This window comes from Xyrauchen texanus, chromosome 9 (assembly GCF_025860055.1).
Source record: "Xyrauchen texanus isolate HMW12.3.18 chromosome 9, RBS_HiC_50CHRs, whole genome shotgun sequence".
Lineage (NCBI taxonomy): Eukaryota > Metazoa > Chordata > Actinopteri > Cypriniformes > Catostomidae > Xyrauchen > Xyrauchen texanus.
The window spans coordinates 13,736,524-13,761,371 of NC_068284.1; the positions used below are offsets into that span (position 1 = coordinate 13,736,524).

The 24,848-nt window shown below is 43.1% G+C and overlaps 1 protein-coding gene across 2 annotated transcripts; it reads right to left on the minus strand.

The window, feature by feature from the left end:
* Nucleotides 1–823: 823 nt before the first annotated feature.
* On the minus strand, nucleotides 824–11,521 carry LOC127649492 (phospholipid scramblase 1-like). 2 transcript variants are annotated; one of them, XM_052134607.1, is made up of 5 exons: nucleotides 11,485–11,521; nucleotides 9,547–9,767; nucleotides 3,402–3,563; nucleotides 3,004–3,165; nucleotides 824–870 (listed from the first exon to the last, which is right to left on the minus strand). In XM_052134607.1, the coding sequence occupies exons 2-5, from the start codon at nucleotides 9,667–9,669 to the stop codon at nucleotides 832–834; spliced, it is 486 nt and encodes a 161-aa protein (XP_051990567.1). In that variant the 5' UTR covers nucleotides 9,670–9,767; nucleotides 11,485–11,521; the 3' UTR covers nucleotides 824–831. The 2 variants fall into 2 exon arrangements, with proteins under 2 accessions (XP_051990567.1, XP_051990566.1); XM_052134606.1 differs by lacking the exon at nucleotides 11,485–11,521 and having other exon boundaries at nucleotides 9,547–9,919.
* Nucleotides 11,522–24,848: the final 13,327 nt, after the last annotated feature.

A 24,848-nucleotide genomic window follows, 5' to 3' on the forward strand; every position in this document is an offset into this window, starting at 1 on the left:
TGAATTTAATCAATTTTGGAATAAGGCTTTAACATAACAAAATGTGGAAAAAGTGAAGCGCTGTGAATACCTTCCGGATGCATTATATATATATATATATATATGTGTGTGTGTGTGTTGTAAAACTAACTTGTGCCTTGTAAGTCCAAGTGTGAGAGAAAGGCCAGGTCAGGCAGCATGAGGGCAGTGAATTCCTGACTTAAAATAGCACACTGATAAAGTGACACCATCAGAAATACACAGCATACACCATAATCATGTTGTTATCAACTAGTACATCTCAAAGACAGAACAGCCCAGTTTTACCCAAACGGGAATGCAGGGTTGTAATTCATCATTGTTTTACTTGATTAGTTAAAAATTTACACATTTCTGAGTTCTGTAGGGCTAACTACTAAAGGCTTATTGTTTTCACAGAAGGTTTATGGGGACACACCCTGAAACAGCAGTTATATGACTAAACAAAGAAAGGTGGGAGTGATGGAGAAAAGTATCTGGAAAGGATGTGAAAGTTTACAAGATACTGTGGTAAACTATATATGTGAACCTAACAATGTCTTTCTTTTTGTAGCATCTAAATTAACTGGTTTTCATTCAAGTGAACAATATTATTTAACATCATTGATGAACCTACAAGTTTACACCAAACAAAACTCATTTTAAGGATCTACCTATTAGATCAGGTAGAAGTAGATCCTTACAGATTGTAAACAACTGTATACAGATGTATGCTACACTGAATGAAGCAGCTGTATTTTAAATGAAACATTATTTGTACTACAAAATAAATTAATACAATTATTACATGGGGAAGAAAGTTCCTGGCTGCTCTCACTCTTGATTTTGAGTGTGTTCAAAATACATGAAATCCTGTATATAAAAAATAAGAAAAATACAAAAGTGTTATTAGCCTATATTAATATATTACATTATTACACTACAGTATGTAAATATACAATATAAAAATTTGTTAAATTGTAGCCTAATTATTGTTTAAAGCAGAAATATGCATGATTGCACCAAAAGCAAGCATGTGATATGAAGTGGTAATGACTTGTTTCAATGTCATTTCAATTAAACATATTTGAAGTGCTCAGCCTTACCCAAAGATTTATGATAGATCAAGAGAATTGAGGCTTTTAACCCTTAATTCATTAATTATTCAGTTAATTGTTTTCCATCCATGTTTGTAGATGCATTTGGCTAAGCATTCAGTGCATCCGGAAAATATTCACAGCGCTTCACTTTTTCCACGTTTTGATATGTTACAGCCTTATTCCAAAATGGATTAAATTCATTATTTTCCTCAAACTTCTACAAATAATACCCCATGATGACAACGTGAAAGTAGTTTGTTTGAAATCTTTGCAAATTTATTAAAAATAAAAAACGAGAAAAAAAAAAATCACATGTTCATAATTATTCACAGCCTTTGATCAATACTTTGTCGAAGCACATTTGACACCAATTACAGCCTCAAGTCTTTTAGAGTATGATGCTACAAGCTTGGCACACCTATTTTTGGGCAGTTTCTCCCATTCTTCTTTGCAGGACATCTCAAGCTCCATAAGGTTGGTTGGGGAGCGTCGGTGCACAGCCATTTTTAGATCTCTCCAGAGATGTTCAATCGGGTTCAAGTCTGGGCTCTGGCTGGGCCACTCAAGGACATTCACAGAGTTGTCCTGTAGCCACTCCTTTGTTATCTTGGCTGTGTGCTTGGGGTCATTGTCCTGTTGGGAGATGAACCTTCGCCCCAGTCTGAGGTCCAGAGCGCTCTGGAGCAGGTTTTCATCAAGGATGTCTCTGTAAATTGCTGCATTCATCTTTCCCTCGATCCTGACTAGTCTCCCAGTTCCTGCCACTGAAAAACATCCCCACAGCATGAAGCTGCCACCACCATGCTTCACTGTAGGGATGGTATTGGCCAGGTGATGAGTGGTGCCTGGTTTCCTCAAGACATGACGCTTGACATTCAGGCCAAAGAGTTCAATCTTTGTTTCATTAGACCAGAGAATTTAGTTTCTCATGGTCTGAGAGTCCTTCAGGTGCCTTTTTGGTAAACACCAGGTGGGCTGTCATTTGCCTTTTACTGAGAAGTGGCTTCCGTCTGGCCACTCTACCATACAGGCCTGATTGGTGGAGTGCTGCAGAGATGGTTGTTCTTCTGGAAGGTTCTCCTCTCTCCACAGAGAAATGCTGGAGCTCTGTCAGAGTGACCATCGGGTTCTTGGTCAGCTCCCTGACTAAGGCCCTTCTCCCCCGATCACTCAGTTTGGCCGAGCGGCCAGCTCTGGGAAGAGTCCTGGTGGTTCCAAACTTCTTCCATTAATGATGGAGGTCACTGTGCTCATTGGGACCTTAAATGCTACAGAATTTTTTCTGTACCCTTCCCCAGATCTGTACCTCGAAACAATCCTGTCTCGGAGGTCTACAGACAATTCCTTGGACTTCATGGTCTGACATGCACTGTTAACAGTGGGACCTTATATAGACAGGTGTGCCTTTCCAAATCATGTCCAATCAACTGAATTTACCACAGGTGGACTCCAATCAAGTTGTAGAAACATCTCAAGGATGATCAGTGGAAACAGGATGCACCTGAGCTCAATTTTGAGTGTCATGGCAAAGGCTGTGAATACTTACGTACATATGATTTTATAGTTTTTTATTTTTAATAAATTTGCAAAGATTTCAAACAAACTTCTTTCACGTTGTCATTATGGGGTATTGTTTGTAGGATTTTGAGGAAAATAATTAATTTAATCCATGTTGGAATAAGGCTGTAACATAACAAAATACAGAAAAAGTGAAGCGCTGTAAACATTTTCCGGATGCACTGTAGTAGGCCTGCTAGATCTTGATGGACTTTTATTTGATTTATAGAGACTATGAAATGGAATAACTCAGTATTTTGATGTCATTATATCTAAATGCATGCAAATCTTACAATTTGATGGGCAAAAAAAAAAATACAAATCTGAGTTGTCTTAAAATAATACTTACAATAAGAAAGCAGGCCCCTAATATAACTGCCTTTATTTTCACATCTAAATCCATTGGAAATTGTAGTCCAAAATTATCTGCATCGGAAAACATTTCTGCCTCAAATCCTGTCCACTGTTTGCTTATCCGACCAATCACTGATGACTCGTCCAGTGACATCACCTGGCATCACATAAAGGTTTAACTGTTAGATTGATGAGCATCTGCTTCACATGTAAAACATGTTGTAAAAGATCATTTCTAAACCTCTGAAACCGCAAGTACAGATCAAAGGTTGCTTGGTTATAAATATTTGTGTGACAGGAAATGTAATTCAATTCACATTTAGATGTAAAACAAGGCAAATGTGTTTTCCCAGATGTTACAATTTGGAGTTTGGTATCTTTTATGCACCATACCTCAAAATTAATATCAGAACAACATTTGCAGTTGCAAAACGGCCCCACAATCTTCAGAACTGGTTCTTTTCTCTCATTTTGAATGATGAACTTTGGCAGGAAAGGATGCCAGCTTTGGATCACATAACCAATAGGGCTGCCAGGAGGGCTCTGAACCTCCAACTGTAAAATATTAATCAGTTAACCCACATGTTCTGTTTTGGAATCTGAAAGACTCCAAGAACCCAATTTTTAATAGCTAAAGCTAAAAAAAAACATACTTAAAATGTAAGTAAAAATCAGTTCCCTTTACAAAAGGCTTCACTTTGATGTTGCGCTGCTAAGCGCTACGGGGAACAGCTTTCGCTGTGAGCCGAGCTGAAATAATGTGTGGAACACGTCAATGAACATTGACCGGAATTTATAGCCTCGGTTGATGTAATCATTAGATGCACCTGAGGCCAGGCTATAAATGAATACGTCACCAGGTGTCATCAGAAACTCTTTTTTCAGAGCGATTCTGTTTCTGTGTGTTTCACACACCCTGTCAAAACTTTCTTTCCTCTGTTAGGAGATAGAATCAGTTAGGCAGTGTGCAGTGAATGTTGTTCTATTTTTCTCTTCTGTTTAGAAAATATTATATATATATTTAAAAAAATAAATAAAAGAGAGAATGACTGAAAGCAAATGGTGCGTGTTCCTCTCTTCTCGCTCTATAGCTGAAGACGGCACACATCAGTTTTTGCTGTTTGTTTGGGAGAAAGAGCACGCTGCTCTCCCGTTGCAGCAGGGCGGGTGCGAGCACTGCGATTTGCTTTAACAGGCAGAGTGCGTCGTGCTCGCCTCGCTTGCTTCCGGGAGTCAGCACTCACGAAAAGATCGTTCATGGGGCTCGTGCATGGATTTGGCTGAGGAGCAAGAGACGGGTTGATGCCTTTCTCTCACTCTCTCCCCAAACCCAGCTGGTCCTTCACATGATCTCGGCTGCTCCGACGCTTCTTCGGATCATGAGGTGGATCGCAATTCTCTTCTCGCCTCGAGCTTTCCATCCGCGATAAAAAATATACGGATGAATTGCTCGATGTTGTTACTCGTGCGGTTGCCAGATTGGACTGGCCACGTAAAAAGAGACCCCAAATGCTCCAAATTAGGGGATAGATTTTATCTTCCAGTCTAAGAAAGGGAACGCCTCATGGGTCCCTTCCTTTCTTTGATAACCTCCATGAAGAGCTTTTTCTCTCATGGAGAACCCCTAAATAAAAAAAATAAAAATAAAAAAATATATATATATATTTTCTTCCCGTGTTCACATACCCTCGACGCCATTATATTCGACTATCGTGGGTGCTGAGGCACGGGGTATTCAGTGATGCCGCCGGCCGAAGAGACGCTTGAGGGCTATCTCTCGCCGGGCTCGGCATCGCCACTTAAGAAGCCCTCTCTCCCTCAAAGCCTTGTAGGACAACCTCCACTTTAGTGGGAAGGGCTTATCAAGCAGCAGGTCAGGCTGGTGCTGCTCTGCACACTATGCTGTTTTTCAGGCGTACCAGGCTGACCTCCTGGACGACCTGAGTGTGGGTTCTGCGCTTGACAAGCAAGCCTCAGACCCACCTCGGTCCTGACTGAAGGGAGGCTCAAAAGCAAAGCGTGGCGAGTCGTGCTCCTCCTCCCAGGGATTGGGGACAGTCTCGCTGCCCTCGCCAGCCCCGAGTAAGACCTCAGGACTATAAATTCTAGTAAGAGAAAACCCTGACGGTCTTGCGCCTAGATTAGGGGTAGCTCCCTCGGACGGGCGCGTGCTTCACTTCACCCCTCCCGGTACCCCCTCGAAGCCCCTCCATTCCCGCCACCTCTTGGTGTTTCGGGTTGCAGAGACTTCCGTCAAAATCGGGTGTCTTCGCTGTTCCTGCATTTTATTCAGGACGTGAAACACCCGACAACCCCTCAACAGGAAGTGTTAAAATATAATACCCATCTCAGAGATCCTGGCAGAGTGGAAACTTCTGCCGGATATATTCTTTTCTGTGGGTCTTATAAGGGCGTCAGGATTTAATTCTCTCACCGCTTTTCCGTGTTTCAACGGCGTGTTCTCACTACCGTAAACCAGATTTCTTTTTTGTAAAAACAAAAAAAAAACTCAATCTCCTGGTTAAATGGGCCATGGTATGTGTTCCCCTTCCAGAGAGAGAGTTAGGTTATTACACTAAATACTTCCCGTTTCCCATGGAGGGTGAGGGGTGGCGTCTGGCTTAGATCTTAAAGCTTGAACTACCCATGGGTGTTCAAGTCCAAGATGATGCCTGTCAAGACGGTCGTGTCTCAAGCCCTACAACTCGTCTGGCTGGTCACCATCGATCTTATGACGCACTTCTATACTTCATTTAGAAGTTCTGCCACAACATGGAAAGTTCCTGAGGTTCACTTCCGGGGGCGAAGTCTTCCAGGGTCAGGTTCTTTCACTCAGCCTAGCCCTTTTTACCCACACATTCACAATGCATGATGTAGCGCTGGCTCCTTGCGACTCCGGGGCATCTGCATTCTGAATTACGTAGACGACTGGCTGATCCTAGCGCAGTTCCAGGAACTGGAAGTTCAGCACAGGGACATCGTCTTAGCTCATCTGTTTCTCTGGGGTTGAGGCTCAACGCCAAGAAAAGCGTCCTCTCTCCCACTCAGAACACTGTCTATCGGGGCATCGTATGGAGTTCAATCTCAATGCGGGCACAACTGTCTCCCGCTAGGATTGAGTCCATTCAGATCACCCTGAGCAAAGTCAGGCTAGGTCAAGGTTGCACTGTTATCAGTACCAACGATTTCCAGGTCTCAGGGCAAACACGTCCACGGTGATCCCTCTGGACCTTCTGCTCATGAGACCGTTTTTGTTGTGGCCAAAAGCCAGGGGATTTCTTCCAAGGGCCAAAACCCCTGGGCTAAATAGGGTTACGTGCCTCAGGCTTCGTTCCCTTCCTATGTGGTTCAGACCCCGGTTTTCTGCCTTGGGTCCCACTCTAGGTGCGTCTTGTTGTCGCAGACTGCTAACGACAGACGCCTCCCTGATGGGCGGGGTAGCGGCCATAAGTGGTCGTCCAGCTTAAGGGGATAGGAGGGTCATCAGCTCGGTTTTCACAGTCTCTGTCTCGGGTTGATGGCTGTATTTCTGGCCCTGAAATACCTCCTCCTGAGGCTGCCATGTCTTGGTGCGGGTGGACAATACAGCGGTAGCATCTTACATAAATCTTCAAGGAGACCCACGTTCTTGTCAGCTGTATTTCTGACACGTCGGATTCTCCTTAGGGCCCAGGGTAAGCTCCTGTCACTCAGGTCAGTTATATCCCTGGATGCCCGTGATACGGGAGCAGATTTACGGTCCAGACAGGAAATACCAACGGGGGAGTTAAGAACTCCACCCTAAGGTAGTAGTTGCCCAGAGTTCGCCAGCAAGGGTTTTTGCCTCTTACTGATAGCACCGCGCTGGCCAAACAGGGCTTGGTTCTCGGAGCTAATCTCTTCCCTCGACGGCTCGCCTTGGGCGATTCCGAACAGGAAGGATCTCAGGCACAGGGCAATATTTCATCCCTGCCCCAAATTGTGGAATCTTTCATGTTTGGCCCCTAAGGGTACCAACTGAAGGACACAGGGCTCTCTCCTGAGGTTACCGAGATCTTTTTAAATGCCGGGCTTTTTCCACTTGGAACAAGTTTGGGTGAGATCTTAGGGCAGAAGAGGACCTCTTCACCTCTATGAATAGCGCAATGTCTCCTCTACTTCTCCCTGAAATCACCCAGCCCCCTTGGGTCTGGACGTTAAGACACATACATGACCCAGAATGCGTCTGTATGTGTTTCTCTCCCCGGTTTCTCTGCTCCCGGAAGTCTTGGCAATGTTCACCAGCAAGGGTCTTGCCTCCTAATAATGGCGCTGCGCTGGCCGAACAGGATATGTTTCTCGGAGTTAATTCCTCTCCTCGACGGCTCGCCTTGGGCGATTCCGAACAGGGAGGACCTTCTCATCCTTGAGGTCATCGAGAGCATTTCAAGTGCTAGAGCTCCCTCCACTTGGAACTGATCTGGGTAGATTTTACAGGGCAGAAGAGGACCTCTTCGCCTCTGTTGATAGCGCAATGTCTCCTCTACTTCTCCCCGAGTCGCCCAGTCCCCCCCCCCTCCCCCTCGGGAGGGGCTGAACGTAGAAACGCAAATGTGCCTGCATGCATTTCCTTCTGCTAAAGTTCTTATTACAGAACCAGCTAACTGCCAGTTTGCTTCAGTTCTGGATTTTCTGTAGAAAGAAGTGTCAGCGGGCACTTGCCTCGCCACTGCCAGGCTGTATTTGGCCACTGCGGTTTGCCACGGCTTGGTGGGCGGGGTGCCCTCAAAGAGGCATCCTCACTATTGCCCGGGCCTACGAGGCGCGCGGTCAAGCTTCGCCAGTAGGTTTCAGGGCGCACTCTACCAGAGGGCACTCCTCCTCTAAAACCTTGGCTAGAGGTCTCCCTCTGCAGCAAGTTTGTGATGCGGCAGGTTGTCCTCTCCGCACACATTCATTAGATTTTTATAGTTTGGATGTTTTGCCACTCCGGGCTCTTATGCCCTTGAGTCGACATCTCAAGCTCATGTCTGGACAAGTTTGTGATGCGGCAGGCTGGTCCTCTCCGCTCACATTCATCAGTCTTTATGACAAGTTTGTGTTGTGATAGGGTTCTCTTCACACACATTCATCGAACTTTGTGGGCTAGATGCTTTGCTACTCCGGGCTCTTATGCCCTTGAGTCGACATCTCAGCCCATGCCTAAACAAGTTTGTGATGCGGCAGGTTGTCCCCTCCGCACACATTCGTTGGACTTTTTAGTTTGGATGTTTTGCCACTCCGGGCTCTTATGCCCTTGAGTCGACATCTCAGCTCATACCTGAACAAGATTGTGATGCGGCAGGCTGATCCTCTCCGCTCACATTCATCAGTTTTCATGACAAGTTTGTGTTGCGATAGGGTTCTCTTCGCACACATTCATCGAACTTTATGGGTTAGATGCTTTGCTACTCCGGGCTCTTATGCCCTTGAGTCGACATCTCAGCTCATGCCTGAGCAAGTTTGTGATGCGGCAGGCTGGTCCTCTCCGCTCACATTCATCAGTTTTATGACAAGTTTGTGTTGCGATAGGGTTCTCTTCGCACACATTCATCGAACTTTATGGGTTAGATGCTTTGCTACTCTGGGCTCTTATGCCCTCGAGTCGACATCTCAGCTCATGCCTGAGCAAGTTTGTGATGCAGCAGGCTGGTCCTCTCCGCTCACATTCATCAGTTTTATGGCAAGTTTGTGTTGCGATAGGGTTCTCTTCGCACACATTCATCGAACTTTATGGGCTAGATGCTTTGCTACTCCGGACTCTTATGTCCTTGAGTCGACATCTCAGCCCATGCCTAAACAAGTTTGTGATGCGGCAGGTTGTCCTCGCCGCACACATTCATTGGACTTTTTTAGTTTGGATGTTCTGCACTCCAGGCTCTCATGCCCTTGAGTCGACATCTCAGCTCATGCTTGAACAAGTTTGTGATGCGGCAGGCTGGTCCTCTCCACACACATTCATCAAAATTGAATGGTTTAGATGTTTATGCTACTCCGGGCTCTTATGCCCTTGAGTCTACATCTCAAGCTCATGTCTGAGACCTCTCGCATTTTTGTGAGTACACTGCACAACCGTAGGGGTCTGGACAGCCCCAAGTGCGGCGGCGTGGGTATTGCGTTCCCCGTAGCGCTTAGCAGTGCAACATCAAAGTGAAGCCTTTTGTAAAGGGAACGTCTCGGGTTACATGTGTAACCCTTGTTCCCTGAAAAGGCGGAACGAGATGTTGCGCTGCTTTGCCGCACTGGGACGTCCCAGGACTGCTCTTCAAAAAGAAGTATCTGACGACACCTGGTGACGTATCCATTTATAGCCTGGCCTCAGGTGCATCTAATGATTACATCAACCGAGGCTATAAATTCCGGTCAATGCTCATTGACATGTTCCACACATTATTTCAGCTCGGCTCACAGCGAAAGCTGTTCCCCGTAGCGCTTAGCAGCGCAACATCTCGTTCCGCCTTTTTCAGGGAACAAGGGTTACACATGTAACCCGAGACGTTTTACTTCATGATTTACTTCATGTTGTGCAACAACACGTTACCTCTTGTAGACAACAGGGAAAGAAACAGCTACTACAGTTAAGTGGGCGGGATAATGTCATCACTTCCTGTCCCATGTTATCTTGAATGTGGAGTGTGAAGGAGCGTATTGGTCCACAGATCATACGTGAGCAACAATCGCTCTCCTCAGCTGCAAAAAGCACCTGCTGTCCTAAACTGTTTTTTATCACATATTGATTATTGGTTTCCCATCCTGTGAGAACTGTGTGTGAGAGAGAAAGCATTGTGTTCATGGCAGAGATTTAGAAAAGTATTTTTCAAATGCAATCAATGGCTTAACATTACCTTCCATTAGTTCCACCTTCTGATGAACCAGAAGTTGGTCTACCTGTTTATAGCAGGATTTCAACATTGACATAAAATACATATTCATATCCAGACACTCACTTAGCATTTTATTAGAGAAACTATGGTCCTAATAAATTGCCCAGCGTGATCCTACTGTTGCTGTTGTCTCAGAATGCACAACACATCAAACCTTGAGACAGATGGGCTATCTGTCTCAATGTTTGATGTGTTGTGCATTCTGAGATGTTATTCTGCTCACCACAATTGTACAGAGTGGTTATCTGAGATACTGTAGCCTTTCTGTCAGCTCGAACCAGTCTGGCCATTCTCCGTTGACCTCTCTCATCAACAAGGCATTTCTGTCCACAGAACTGCTGCTCACTGGATGTTTTTTGTTTTTGGAACCATTCTGAGTTAAATCTAGAGACTGTTGTGTGTGAAAATCCCAGCAGTTACAGAAATATTATAACCAGCTCGTCAGGCACCAACAATCATGCCACGGTCCAAATCACTGAGATCACATTTTTTCTCAATTCTGATGGTTAATGTGAACATTAACTGAAGCTCTTGAAATGCTGCCACATGATTAGCTGATAAGATAATTGCATGAATAAGTAGGTGTACATATGTTCCTAATATAGTGCTCTGTGAGTATATATCATAAAGGTTTACAATGCGCCAAAGAAAAATGTTTGAACATTTAAGCCACTTAAAAATATAGAAATGTCATTGAATGAGATATCAAATAAGTGGTCACTGCAAACAAATGATGCCGGTTTTTTTTTCTCAGAAATAATTTTGTGGATTTTTTTTTTAAAGAACTAGTCTTGTGGGGATGAAAAAGTCAGTTCCCCTTAAGTTTACACAAGTGCCCTAGCACAGAAACCACAGGTGTATGGACATTTTCCTCTAATATTTTACAACCAGAAAGTGTTAACCCTTAAATGAGGTGTTTGGCTAAACATTATTACATAATCTGGTCTTTAGAGACCCGGTATGTATATTTATCACAAATGGATCTCCAAAATACCCAGATAGTGTCAAATTTTCAAAGCATTTTTAAGACAATTAGAAAATTATAGAAAGAATGTTTTCTGATATATTTTGATGTTTTATTTTTCATATAAAGTGATGATGCAACAAATATAGAACAGGATTCATCACTTCCGCACTGAAATTTCATGAGACGCAACTGGCTGTCTAACACATATTTAGCTACACATAACACATAAGATACACATACCCAATGACGTAGATTTGGCTTGAACATTTGGAGGGGGTTTATCTAAAGACCGGAAGTATGCATTAAAGGGTTAAAATAATTTTTTGTCTTAATTTTGAACAGTATATCTAGTGTTTATATTTTAAACATGACAAACTTCATAATGTGAATCTTTTTTGTTTGAAAATGTGCATGTTCTATCTTTCTTTAAAATAAATATCACTTGATTGGATTTTTTTTTTTTTATGCAATTATCATCCATATACATTTATGTTCATGGCAGATGTTGTCTTGCCAAAGCAACTTACAATATGACAAAAACACATGCAAAAGCAGGAGGAAAAAAGATCAGATGAAACAATAATTTGTCTGTTAGGAATAGTGACATGCTCAGAAATCATGAGGTCACCTGGGTCAGGTACTCTAGGCCCGGGGGGCAACCAGGGGGTCTCTGTGGGACTGGCAACATCATAGGGACCTGGGCTGGCACATAACCTAGAGCACAGAAGGAAATACTTACAACATAATAGCTCTATAAACACATGATTAATTGAATGAAATCATCCTTTCAGTTAAATATTTGCCCATGTCTTTACCTGGTGGTGTAGGATAAACTTCATTTCTGCCTGGATGAAGGCCAATGGTATAAACTATATGAGAAACATTGATAACATCAGAACTCTCAGATAATCCTTTGTGATATATGTACTGTTCAGATTCATTAGGTGGTCGATAGAACAGAACTTAAAGTTCTCTACAGGTAAAAGTTTGTCATATAATGTTTATTTAGGAAAAGCAACAAACATAACTGCTTACTTTTGTGACCAAAGTTTAGTTTTGATTTTGATGTGTCTAAAAATAGATGATGAATTAATGAGTAAATGACCAGACCAGATCTCCTCTCCCAATGGGTAGCCTACAAGGTTAGCAAAACAAAGCATAATGTGGCGATAGACTGTTGATTTTATGTGTACATTTTAGGGCCCAGATTTTACATCAAGTCGCATACCAACATGGTACCAAAATTGTTTATCATACAAAAAGTAAACAAAGCTTAAATTTCATTTAAGGTGCACTCAGGAACTTTTTGATGTATGCCGAAGTATGGCTTACACTGACACCTAGTGGCCTGGATGCTGCATCATTCAAATACAGTAGTTTTCAGATACCAATGCCATTGTGGAAATTCACTATGCACAGTAAATCAGGATTAATTTAATATGTTTCCAATAACAGCGCAGTTACTGAGAATAAACGAGTAGTATTCGACTGGTCATGTGATTCTAACTTGGCTGCCCCATGAGGTGCCCCTTCTCCACATAGAATAAAAGAGCTATTTCTAATTTAGAAAAAACATTACTGATAACACAAACATTGAATTTTATTAATATTACCATTTTACTATCCTAACTATGCATTTAACATTGTTTATACGATGCGACCCACTAGTTGAGAATCACTGCTCTGAAACATTCGTCCTGGTTACTTTCGTAACCTCCGTGCCCTGATGGAGGGAACGAGACATTGTGTCTATGTAGCGACACTAGGGGTCACTCTTGAGAGCCTGGAAACACCTCTGATCTTTGATAAAAGGCCAATGGGAATTGGCGAGTGGTATTTGTCTGCCCCTCCCCTGTACATATGGATATAATGTCCGCTGTGTCACTCCCAAGGAGAAGACACAGCGGAGACCACACCCTGCCCGGGGGGTTAAGTGGAAATATGTCACATGGTCTTGCCGAGTCTAATCGGAAGTATGTCATGTGGAGAAGTCTCATGGTAGGTCCTACCCAATAGGGAGGAAGCTCTACGAGCATGGAGACTGGGGCAGAGGGGTCTCTACGAGCATGGAGACTGGGGCAGAGGGGTCTCTGCCCATGAAAGATGCAGTTTGCCAACTGGGAAACATTTTTCAGCAGAAAGGGGTTGCCTATGGGGAACCAGCGCATTCGGAGCACCTGTCCCCGTAGTTAGCACCAGTACCGAGCTGGCAGTGAGTTTCTCCGCAAACTCATCTACAGCAGGGCTAGGAGAAAATCAACCAGGAACACGTTTGTGAAAACTGCTGGTAATCAACAACACACATCTTCAGCTTGAGGGAGATGAAATGTACTAGGCGCAAGCGGTATACCCAGTCGGTTAGACCGGACTTTTGTTCCTGCTATGACACGGCACGAGACCGGCTCAACCTGGAGATTGTAGAGTCTCGCGAAGGTGTTGAGTGTAGCCCAGCCCGCTGCTATGCAAATGTCAGCTAGAGAGGCGCCACTGGTCAGAGCCCAGGTGGCCACCACGCTCCTGGTGGAATTGGCTCGTAGCCCTGCAAGGGGCGGCACGTGCTAGGTCTGGTAGGCAACAGCTATGGCATCGATGATCCAGTGGGCGATCCTCTGTTTGGAGATAGCGCTTCCTTTCTGCTGTCCACCAAAGCAGATAAAGAGCTGCTCAGAGATCCTAAAGCTCTACGTGCGATCCAAATAGATGCACAAAGCAATGGACACAGCAATGCTAAGGCTTGGTCTGCCTCCTCCTGGGGCAGCGCTTGCAGGTTCACCACTTGGTCCCTGAAAGGGATTGTGGGAAACTTGTGCACATAGCCCGGTTGGGGTCTCAAGATCATGTGAGAGTAGCCCGGACCGAACTCCAGGCATGTTTCGCTGACAGAGACAGCTTGCAGGTCCCCAACCCTCTTGATGTAGGTGAGCGCTGTCATGAGGGCAGTCTTCAAGGAGAGTGCATTAAGCTCTACTGACTCTAGGGGATGGAAGGGAGCCCCACACAGCCCTTGCAGGACTATGGAGAGGTCCCATGAGGAAAGAGGCAAAGTCTGGTGAGATTCAACCTCCTAGGGCCTCTCTGTGCTTTCCTAAGGACTTGCTGTCCACTGTGTCGTGGTGCGCAGTCAGACAGTCCTTCCTCAGGGGAATTTGCCAGGGAGGGGCTTATACGAGGATCAAGAAACAATTATGAGTGGGCCAGTAGGGAGCCACTAGGGTGACCTGCTCCTTGTCCTCCCTGACCTTCACATGGTCTGAGCAAGTAGGCTCACTGGGGGGAATGCATACTTGCGTAGTTCAGGTGTCCAGCTGTGTGTCAGCACGTCTATTCCAAGGGGTGCCTCGGTCAGGGCGTACCAAAGCGGGCAATGAGAGGATTCCGTGGAGACAAACAGGTCTACCTGTGCCTGACTGTATCTACTCCAAATTAGCTGAACCACCTGGGGGTGAAGTCTCCACTCTCCCTTACTCGTGACCTGACACGACAGCGCGTTCGCCTTGGTGTTGAGGTCACCCGGGATGTGAGTGGCTCACAGCGATTTGAGCAGCGATTAGAGGTGCTGCTGACTCGTGACAGAGTTGCGAGTTGTGACATGTGAGGGGAGCGTAAACCACCTTGGCGGTTGATATATGCGACCGTTGCCATGTTGTCTGTTCGAACCAATAGGTCCTTCCCCTGGATCAATGGCCGAAAACTCTGCAGGACGAGAAGTATTGCCAGCAACTCAAGGCATTTGATGTGCCAAAATAGCCGCGGACCCGTCTAGGGGCCGGCAGCCACGTGCTCGTTGCATGTGGCACCCCAGCCTGTCTTGGAGGCATCCGGAGACCTGCTCTAGGGGAACCCCTGCCCATAGAAATGCAAGGTCATTTCAAGGGCTGAAGAGACGGCGACAGATCGGCGTGATGGCCAAGTGATGTGTGCCGTGGTGAAATGACCATCTCGGGACTTGAGTCCGGAGCCAGTGCTGAAGCGGTCTCATATGCATCAACTTGTGTGCTGCGGTCACCGCCGAGGATGCCTTATGCCCCAGGAGCCTCTGAAATAGTTTCAGTGGAACTGCGGTATTCTGTCTGAACGCCTTCAGACAGGCCAGCACCAACTGGGCATGCTCATTCGTGAGGTGTGCCATCATCGAGACTGAGTCCAACTCCAAACCGAGAAAAGAGATATTCTGAACCGGGAGGAGCTTGCTCTTTTCCCAGTTGACCCGAAGCCCAGGCCAGCTGAGGTGCATGAGCACCAGGTCCCTGTGTCCACACAACAAGTCATCGAGGTAGTTGAGAATGCGGATGCCCACTTTCCTTAACGTGGCAAGGGCAGCCTCTGCTACCTTCATGAAGACGCGAGGGGACAAGGACAGGACGAAAGGGAGGACTTTGCACTGGTATGCCTGACCCTCGAATGCAAACAGCAGGAAGGGTCTATGTCGAGGTAGAATCAAGACATGGAAGTACGCGTCATTCAGGTCTACCGCCGTGAACCAATCTTGATGCCGGACGCTCGTTAGAATGCATCTTAACATCAGCATCTTGAACAGGAGTCTGGGTAAGGCGCAGTTCATAAATCGCAAGTCCAAGATTGGCTGCAACCCACCGCCTTTTTTCAGTTCAATGAAGTAAGTGCTGTTGATCCCGTTCTTCATTTCAGCTGGAGGGACAGGCTCTATCGTGTGCTTCCATAGAAGGGTGGCGATTTCCGTGCGCAAGGTGGCTGCCTTCTTGGCCTTCAACGTGGTGAAGTGGACACCGGAAAACCTGGGCGGGTGCCTGGCGAATTGAATCGCATAGCCGAGTGGGATGGTCCGGGTCAGCATCACGACGGGTTGGAAAACGGGAGCCATGCGTCCAGACTCTGGGCGAAGGGGACCAAGGAAATTATTTAGTTGGACATATCGGCAGGTGAACCTGCCAGAGAGGGAGAAAGGCCGGTGATGTGACCCAGGAACTGAGGAAACTGCTCTTTTGTTGAAAGTTTGGGTACCGCAGCTACTGGAGTGTGCAGCAAATTAAAGGAAGAGGAAACAAAGATCCTCCTCCCTGCCCTCCACTGGGGGATCGAGTGGTCTTCTTACCAACTCCGGGGCAGTGGCTTCTCGCTTCCCTGGGTCACCCGTCTCAGGGGCGCTTTGAGGTCTTCTTAATGGTGGCAGGCCGTGAGACTGGTGGCATCTGCTTCCTGTGGGGGGCTCGATGCCTGGGCAGGACCTCAGGGGCGGGCCAGGGCGGAGCTGGTGCAGCCTATGAGCAGACGGGGTGCGGAATCTTGAGCCGTGCTGGGGCAGGATGTGTTGGATGGCCTCTGCTTCTGCTGCTTCACTGCCGAGAACTGCTGAGCGATGTCCTCGATGGTGTCGCCGAATAGTCCGGACTGGGAGATGGGGGCATTCAGGAAACGTGTCTTGTCGGCCTCACTCGCCTGGACCAACAGTGTGGACATCGTCCGCCCTAGAGACCGTGCCGTAACCTTCGTTGCCCGGAGGGCAAGGTCGGTCGCCGAGCGCAACTCCTGCTTCAATCCCGGGGCAGAACTACCCTTGTGCAGTTTTTTCAGAGCCTTGTCTTGGTGGACCTGCAGGAGAGCTATGGCATGCAGAGTGGAGGCGGCTTGTCTGGCAGCACCGTAGGCTCTAGCTGAAAGGGAAGACATGAGCCTAGAGGCCTTGGATGGGTGCTTTGGGCACCCACGCCAGGTGGCGGTGTTACGCAGGCACTGGTTCACCATGAGCGCCTTATCCACTGGGGGCATTGCCGAGTAGCCCCTGGCCGCTAGTGTAGTGAGGGCGGGGAAGCCGAGAGATCGGGACCGGGCAGAGACAGGTGCCTCCCACGAACTCGTCAGCTCCTCGTGCACTTCCGGGAAGAAGGGCACTGGGGCGGAGCGTGGCTGTGAGAGGCGCCACATGCATGAAAGGCATGTGGCGCCCAGGCATGAAAAGACAGCGATTGTGGCCGTCAGAAGGCGAGAGGTATCGACCACAACAAGAAATAACACATATATAAGGAATAACCGGAAAGGCATCTTGAAAATGGCGCTCCTTGAAATAGACGTTCCGATGTGTGCTGCTCTTTTAGGAATATATTCTCTTTTGTGAGGGAAAATGCTCTTTCAGAATATACTGTTTTAGATCTGCTGAAGTGCCCAGGGGCAATATCTGCAGTGCACCCATGCAGAGAGGGGAGAAAGCCAATGTAATGCGCCATAAGGATCTAACAGAGGTGAGGGATGGAAATCGCTTGCTCAGCTTGAACCATCGACCTTTCGGCTCCGAAGAGAAAATCTAATGAGCGGAATGCACGTCCCCTCCTTTTATACCTATATGTAAAATCTGCCATAATACAGCCACAACTACCATATTAAATATTCTCATATAAAACTGGCTTACATGATTCAAGTACATTCTCATATAATTCATGCTCACATGACATATAAACACTCCAATGGTCACAATTGTAATCACATTATTAAACTGTAGATTTTAGAGTATTGTTACATTTAAAGAAACTTGGTCCAAAGATATGCATTCGTTCTTGGATAATAATATTATTTTACCCAACAAAGTTAGCAACTTTCAACTGCTATTGGGCCTGAGCAACTCTTACTTTGTAGTTTCCACTAGAATTGTAACTAAAAACAAAGACACTTGCACGTAACACTCACCAGGTGTCACAGGCACATTAGCTGGAGGTATATTTGCTCCTCCTGTCTGACCTATATTTGAAACATGATGCAATTATATAGTGGTTGGGAAAAATCAGATTAGATCTTTAGATTATAACAGTCAGCAGATGTCACTGTCATTGGTTGCACTCTCTTAAAATTGAAGATCTTCAACCAAAAGTGCAAAATAGTGAAATGCAAAATAAGGAAGAAAACAGGTGTTATATTTGATCTGTTCACTAGGGTGCAGTGGAGAAGCACAAATAGGACACATTTTTATGGAACAATATGGTGCAAGGCTGCTGAAGCAGATCACAGTTTACTCAATGTTCTTATTTTATCAAATCATGATCTGAAGATATAGTTAGACATAGACATAGTTGATAAAACAATGACATAACTTTTAACATTTGAATGGACAGAGTCTATCCAAAAATGAGCCTATTTTCAAACTGTAAACCATTACAAGGTTTACAGTTGACTACTATTACATGGACACCAGAAAGATATTGCAAGAATGTTGAGGAAGAGTGTTCTTATGGGATCAAAATCCCGCCAAAATATTGCGGTCATGGATCCAAAAATAATATGCGTGAATCAAATAATAAGCGTGATTTTAAAAAATTATAAGTGCAGATAAAAAATTAAAAAATAAATTAAAAGTGCAGATAAAAAAATAACAAGCATGAATCGAAAATATATACACACATTGAAAATATTCAGCTACTCAATATTATATTATTTGTGGTTGATAGATACGCTGTTTGTGACTGTTTTGAGTATTTTCTGCCAGCTCTAGAAAACAATGTGTTGTCCGAGTAGGCCATTATCATAGTCCGTTAACACATGTATTGAGTCAGCTGAATTTAGTTAGCAGAGTCTTTAGTTTAGGCATTATTTAAGACTTCCTTGTTTGTAGGTTGTTGGCTGCATATCTAAAATATCTGAGTTGGTGTGAATATTTGATGCATATTTTTACTAGCTGTACCAATGTAGTCACGAGTTCAGAACCCAATTTGGTCCGCTTTTCCATGAAATAAAATCCAGATCCAGACACCAAGGCATATTACAATACTGATGAATATAGAAATGCTTACATAGAATAAAAAAATTATGTTCAATTATATAAAAACCTAAAAGGTGTGCATTATTGCTGACACCTACATGCACACGTTGGAGTTGGTTGTATGACTGCAAGTCATTTGTTTCAAATGTTACTGAAGTTGTATACTCTATGTTATTGACATTTTTGGATTTGTAGGCTCCAATGTTGCTGCATCTTTAGAGACGGTCCCTAAATTTGCGACTATTTGTGAATAAAGAACAACCAATGTCAAGCCAACATTATTGCATTATTTACTGACGTGGGGATGTTTAGCCATTTGTTTCTGATTTTGCTGCAATATCGTGGAAAAAAAAACTATGTATGTAGCTGTGACAACGATGCCAATGTAGGATCAGTACATTACGGCACATTCAGCAACATGGAATCACCAAGGTGGGATGAAATCATTATGCTTTCTTCAGGTGGCAACGGATCTGTTGACGTGTACATGGCCATGGCTATCCTCACTGAGAGCAATCCACATCCCGGTTAGGACAAACAGAGCAGCCAACATTTTGTCCAGAACATGGCCTCTCCCAAGAGAGTGGCGGTTACACACAGAGGTAGTAGCCCAAATTTGGGCTCGAAGCGGGACAGCTCAGGTAGATTTTTTTGCATCCAGGGAGACGACCCATTGCCTGGGATGGTACTCCCTCATAGTATAAGAAGGCAGCTTAGGTTTGGATGCTCTGTCACAAGAATGGCCAACAGGCTTATTATAAACTTTTCCCCCCTTTCCTCTGATTTCCCATGTCCTACAGAGGATCATGGAAGGTCATTGCACAGTTCTGCTAGTTTCTCCACGCTGGCCGGGAAGACCATGGTTTCCGGACCTAATCAAGCTGATTCAGGGTTGCCTGTGGCAACTACCATCACGGGCAGATCTTATGTCCCAAATAGACGGGTAGATTTGGCATCCAAACCCAATGACACTGCGGTTGTGGGCTGCACATTGGAGTGACGTCACCTCCCCTCTTCGAATGATTGGCTAGAGGAGGAGCTGTCGATCAAGAACTAGTGGACCAAAAGAGACACATAAAGCCCCCAGATTTACATGAAACTCTACTCACAAGTTTTGGAAAACCAAGCACAGAACTTGGAAACAAAAGCAAAGAAAAATACAGCGTACGCATACATTTTTTTTTAAATATGAGCAAAATTGTAAGAGAGCGCAAAAAACAGTAATATAACCAAGGAAAACATGAATTTGTTTGCAATTCTTATGACTTAGCTTTAATTGTTCTGTTGTTTTTTTTTTTTTGCAGCATATTTTAAATGTGTTTATATATTTTTGATTCATGTTGGTTATTTATTGTTATCGCACTTATTATTTTGATCTGCTCTTTTTATATATTTTTGTACTTATTATTTTTTATCTGCACTTATTATTTTTTGATTCACACTTCTTATTTTGTTTCATGCTTATAATTTTTGGATTTGTTACCACAATAGTTTTGGTGGGATTTTGATCCCATATGTTCCAGTTTACATGTACTGTATAAACGCATACTCTTTCTATATACTGTGCATTCGGATCAGTCAGTAAGCAGCTTTCTCCGTGATAAAGTAATTCCCGCAACACTTGTTTCCTTAACTTTCTATTGCGACCTGCAACAAAATTGCGCTGCAATAGTGGGGTTTCCCTCTTATGTAAAACTCTGGGATTCCCTCAAAGTACTACCACATATATGTAATGTGAGTGATCGTCGATTTTTTACATGGTGTGCATAAATGGTAGTTTATAGTGTACGTGATTCTCCCATTGTATTCCCAGAAATGTTGAGTTATTTTCACTTCGTTGACTAGTTGTTGGACAACTTGGGCAGTGTTTGCATATGACAGAGTATGGTGGTTGCCATCAGAGGTGGGGGACTCGAGTCACATGACTTGACTCGAGTCTGACTCGAGTCACAATTTTCAGGACTGACTTGCTTGATTAAAGTACGAAAATGACTTGACTTGACTTTGACTTGAGAACAAGTTACTTGAGACTTGACTTGACTTGAAGTGGAAGACTCGACAATGACTTGAACTTATAATAAACAAACAGCAATACAATTAATTAAAAAATATATATATTGTGACGTCAGCATCACTATTGGCATCTGTGCTGCTCAATTCAAACCGCGCCAAACATGGCAGACAGTAGTTGAGCTCCACAAATGGCCTCGTTTGGCTATACAGACTTTGAACTGGACCGTGCCTATAAAAAAAGATTTGCCAGTTGCAAAATATGCAAGGCACGAATATCCAACACGACAACCACAACGTCAAATTTCGTTCGACCTATCAAGAAGAACCACAAGGAAAGGTAAGAAAGTAATCTCTTTATAGTCAGTTTCACTAAGATCTACGTTATAACGATTACTAATGTAATGAATTAATCTTTTCTGTTTGTCATAATTTGGCCTTGATGGCATATTATGTTTTTTCTTATTAGAAATGTGACCATGGCATTATCATTATACTGTTACGTCTCGTAAATAGATGTAACTTATTGGGGAATTTGACTATAACAGTGGCGTAGCCTGAGTTTTTTAATGTTGATTGGCATCTTAAAATGAGCGGGCAGCTCAATATTACATGTAGGTTATAATGTATGTATTAAATGTGCGCATTTTCAAGTTTGTGGACTGCGTGTGGAAACTATAAAGCATTGCACATAACGTCACTGCATGACAGACAGGCTAACATGGAGGCGCCGATGTGATCACGAGCACGCACCTAAACATTTCTAAGGGGCTGTTTAACTAGGGTTGCCAACCGTTCCGTATAATACTTATAATATATAGTATAATATAAAGTCTTGTTCCGTATTGAACTGATACGGAACGCACTTTGTTCCGTATTTTTGAGTATCAATTCAGTGCAATGAATTGACAGACACATAGCTTCTATTCTAATATATATGTCAGACAGACTATGAATGAACGAAGACCTGCTTTAATGCAAAATTCGGGGACTTGGCGCCCCCTTGGCGGGCTCTGACCCGCGCTCGCGCCATTGGCTGTGCAGTTGCCGCAGCACATCCTATGAGCGAGCCAGACGGCATAGTTATATGCAGCATAGATATATACACGGCTGTGCAGCTGCAAATGCGTTTTACATATAGGCTTCAGTAAATCGAGGAAAAGGAGTTTCCGAAGACATTTGTTGGCTATGATAAGAAAAACTACTAAATTAAAAATATATATTTTTTTGCACTTGAAAGAACATTCTAGAAGTCTAATTCTATTGAATAAGTTCGCACAAGGCTACAGAAAACTGTTGTGGTTGGCAACCCTATGTTTAACGTTACACCTGGCCACTTCATGCGTTTTCTCAGATCGGATAGCTGATTCTGATTTATCAAAACGATTCCATTTACACTTGGTCACATAAAGGACCCGCACCAGCCGACTACATGACAGCTTCTTTCCCCAAGCAGTCAGACTGTTGAACACTTGATCTATCACGATCAATAATTAGCACTGCACTTTATTCATCTATAATTTCACACTGGACTGTCAACATATTCTCCTCAATATACTACTTCATATATATATATATATATATATATATATATATATATATATATATATATATATATATATATATATATATTTCACATACTCCCACTTATTGTATATTGTGTATTGTATATTGTGTGTATTGTTTACTGTACATTGTATATAATTATTGTGATGTGTAAGTATGTGTACATTTGATTTGTAAATTGTTTTGTGTAAATATGTTGTTTATTGTAATTGGTATATGTCTCGTCACTGTCATGACTGCTATGTTGCTCGGAACTGCACACAAGAATTTCACCTACTGTTGCACTTGTGTACATGGTAGTGTGACAATAAAGTGATTTGATTTGATTTGATTGATAAATGTGGTTTTGCAAATTGATTTTCCTTAAATTACATTATTTTTAAAAATGTAAAGAATGTTTGTGCATACGAAAATAAATTTGTTTTAATGTTTACAGGTAATGTTAATGTCTGAACGTTTTGTGTAAACAACACAATTTTATTTTATTTTCAGATATTAATGTAGCACAGATATGCATATGATTAATATGTAGCAAATGTATAATAAATAAGATACATAATATATGTATACAAGTTCATCTTTTCTGTGCAAAAATAAATATGTATCGAAAAAATTTACCTCTATTTATTTTAGTAGTGTGACTTGACTTTACTTGAAACTTATCAGGACTTGACTTGACTTGCTTAGGGTGAACCCTTGACTTGACTTGCTTAGGGTGAACCCTTGACTTGACTTGACTTGACTTGCTTGATTTATCTGAACTGCGACTTGAGACTTGACTCGAGACTTGATGGTTAAGACTTGAGACTTGCTTGGACTTGACCATGTGTGACTTGTCCCCACCTCTGGTTGCCATACACCAGCATGCAGACAAAACTTCGAAGATATATGCGTCATTAAGATGCAGTTGGCTTGTAATTTCAGTCTGTGTCGGCCACATTAACAAAAAGCATCTTAAGCCCAAGTGTATCATAGAAACATCTGTACGAATCATCTTAGAAATATGGGCTGTGTCCCAAAGGTATCGTAACTTAAGTAGTACTTGAAAATGGTAATAGAGCTAGTGTTCTGGAGTTTGGCGATACATGACTTATGCAGACACCAGCAGGACAATAGCAAAATGACACCTCATACAATTGAATACAGTTAATGTCTTACACTTTATGCCCTTTATGCACACTGTAAAAAAATGTGTGTGAGTTTACAGTAAATTTATGGCTACTAGCTGCATGACTTTCACAGTAAATTTTACTGTAGTATTTCTACAATTTATAAAAATTAAGACAAATTTACTGTGACCTCACAGTGAACAGGACCAATACATTACTGTAATAGCAGTGCTGTGTAGTAGAATCACAGTATCATCTGTATTTTTTATCTAAAGTGCTTGTTAATTGTTACCATCATTGATATTTGTATGCTGAGTGTTGATATCTTGCGTGTCTGATTGAACACTCACGATTAAAATGTTAATGAGTGATTAAAAACAACCACATAGCCTAGCTTTGAAAACATTCCTTCCTCATTGTACATTTAAAATTATACTGTTAATTTACTTTCAAATGCATCATAAGGTGTAGTTTATACTTCATGGTCTAACATATAGTCAACCACTAAAATGACTATTTTCTCCATACATCACAGTACAATATATTGTGTTCTTGAATACAATTGCACCTACTGGGTGAAATTGAATTAGAAATAAATAAGACAAGGTCCCATCCAAAGGGAATACTAAACACAATGAAGTCACCAAGGCTTTTTGCCATACCCTAGGTTTTTGTGAAGCACTGCTGCTGTGTAACACCACGGCTTATGTGTTTACATGTCCACGAAAGCTACGTTTTCCAGAAGAAACCTAGATGAGAGTTAAACCGCTTTCTCTTAATCCCTTATCAGTGTAAGGAATCAGCATTCTTGTTTACATGACATTTCAGTATGCTCCTTTCTCCAAAAAACCCTGGAATAAACCATTCCTTAAGTGCATGTAAATGTTGTCAATGTATACGTTTAAAGTTGTATATTTGTTACACAGCTCTCTGGAACACTTAATTCTGTTTGGGCAATTGTGGCATTCTGCAGTCAAATATATTTGTATAATGAGCTATAAACTATTTGATTGACCGTTTTCCCAGGCAACCAATTATCTGCAGTTGTGCTAGTTTTGTGTCTCTCATATCACTCTACATTCCCTTTCTTCTCAAATAATAAAACAATTTCAATTCAAATTGATATTTCATATCAATTTCAAGTCAAACTAATATTGCATGAAAAGTGGAAACTTTTCATGACTTTAAATGATGATAAAATTAGTATTTCACTCACTCACCTTGCACAAACATGACTGGAGAATTGATTAATGTTCCTCTGTATTGAAACACAATGGCAAGAAAATATTACACCCTTTAAAAACTTGCATTCTTATTTTTGCTTTTTAAGAACTGCCACTTAAACGAAGAAATACAGCGTTCTATTCAAGTATACACAAAGGAATGATACACTAAATATCAAAACTACTGATAATTAAGGTGCGATGATGGTTTAACACTTGCTCAGGTTTTACACAACAAAGCTGTCAGCAAAACTGCGAGTAACATAGAAATTATTCATGTGTTCTTTCACTCAGCATGGCTGGGGGTGTCAGTACACGGCTGAAGGTGTGAACGTTTTGTGTTTCACTAGGAGACATTCAC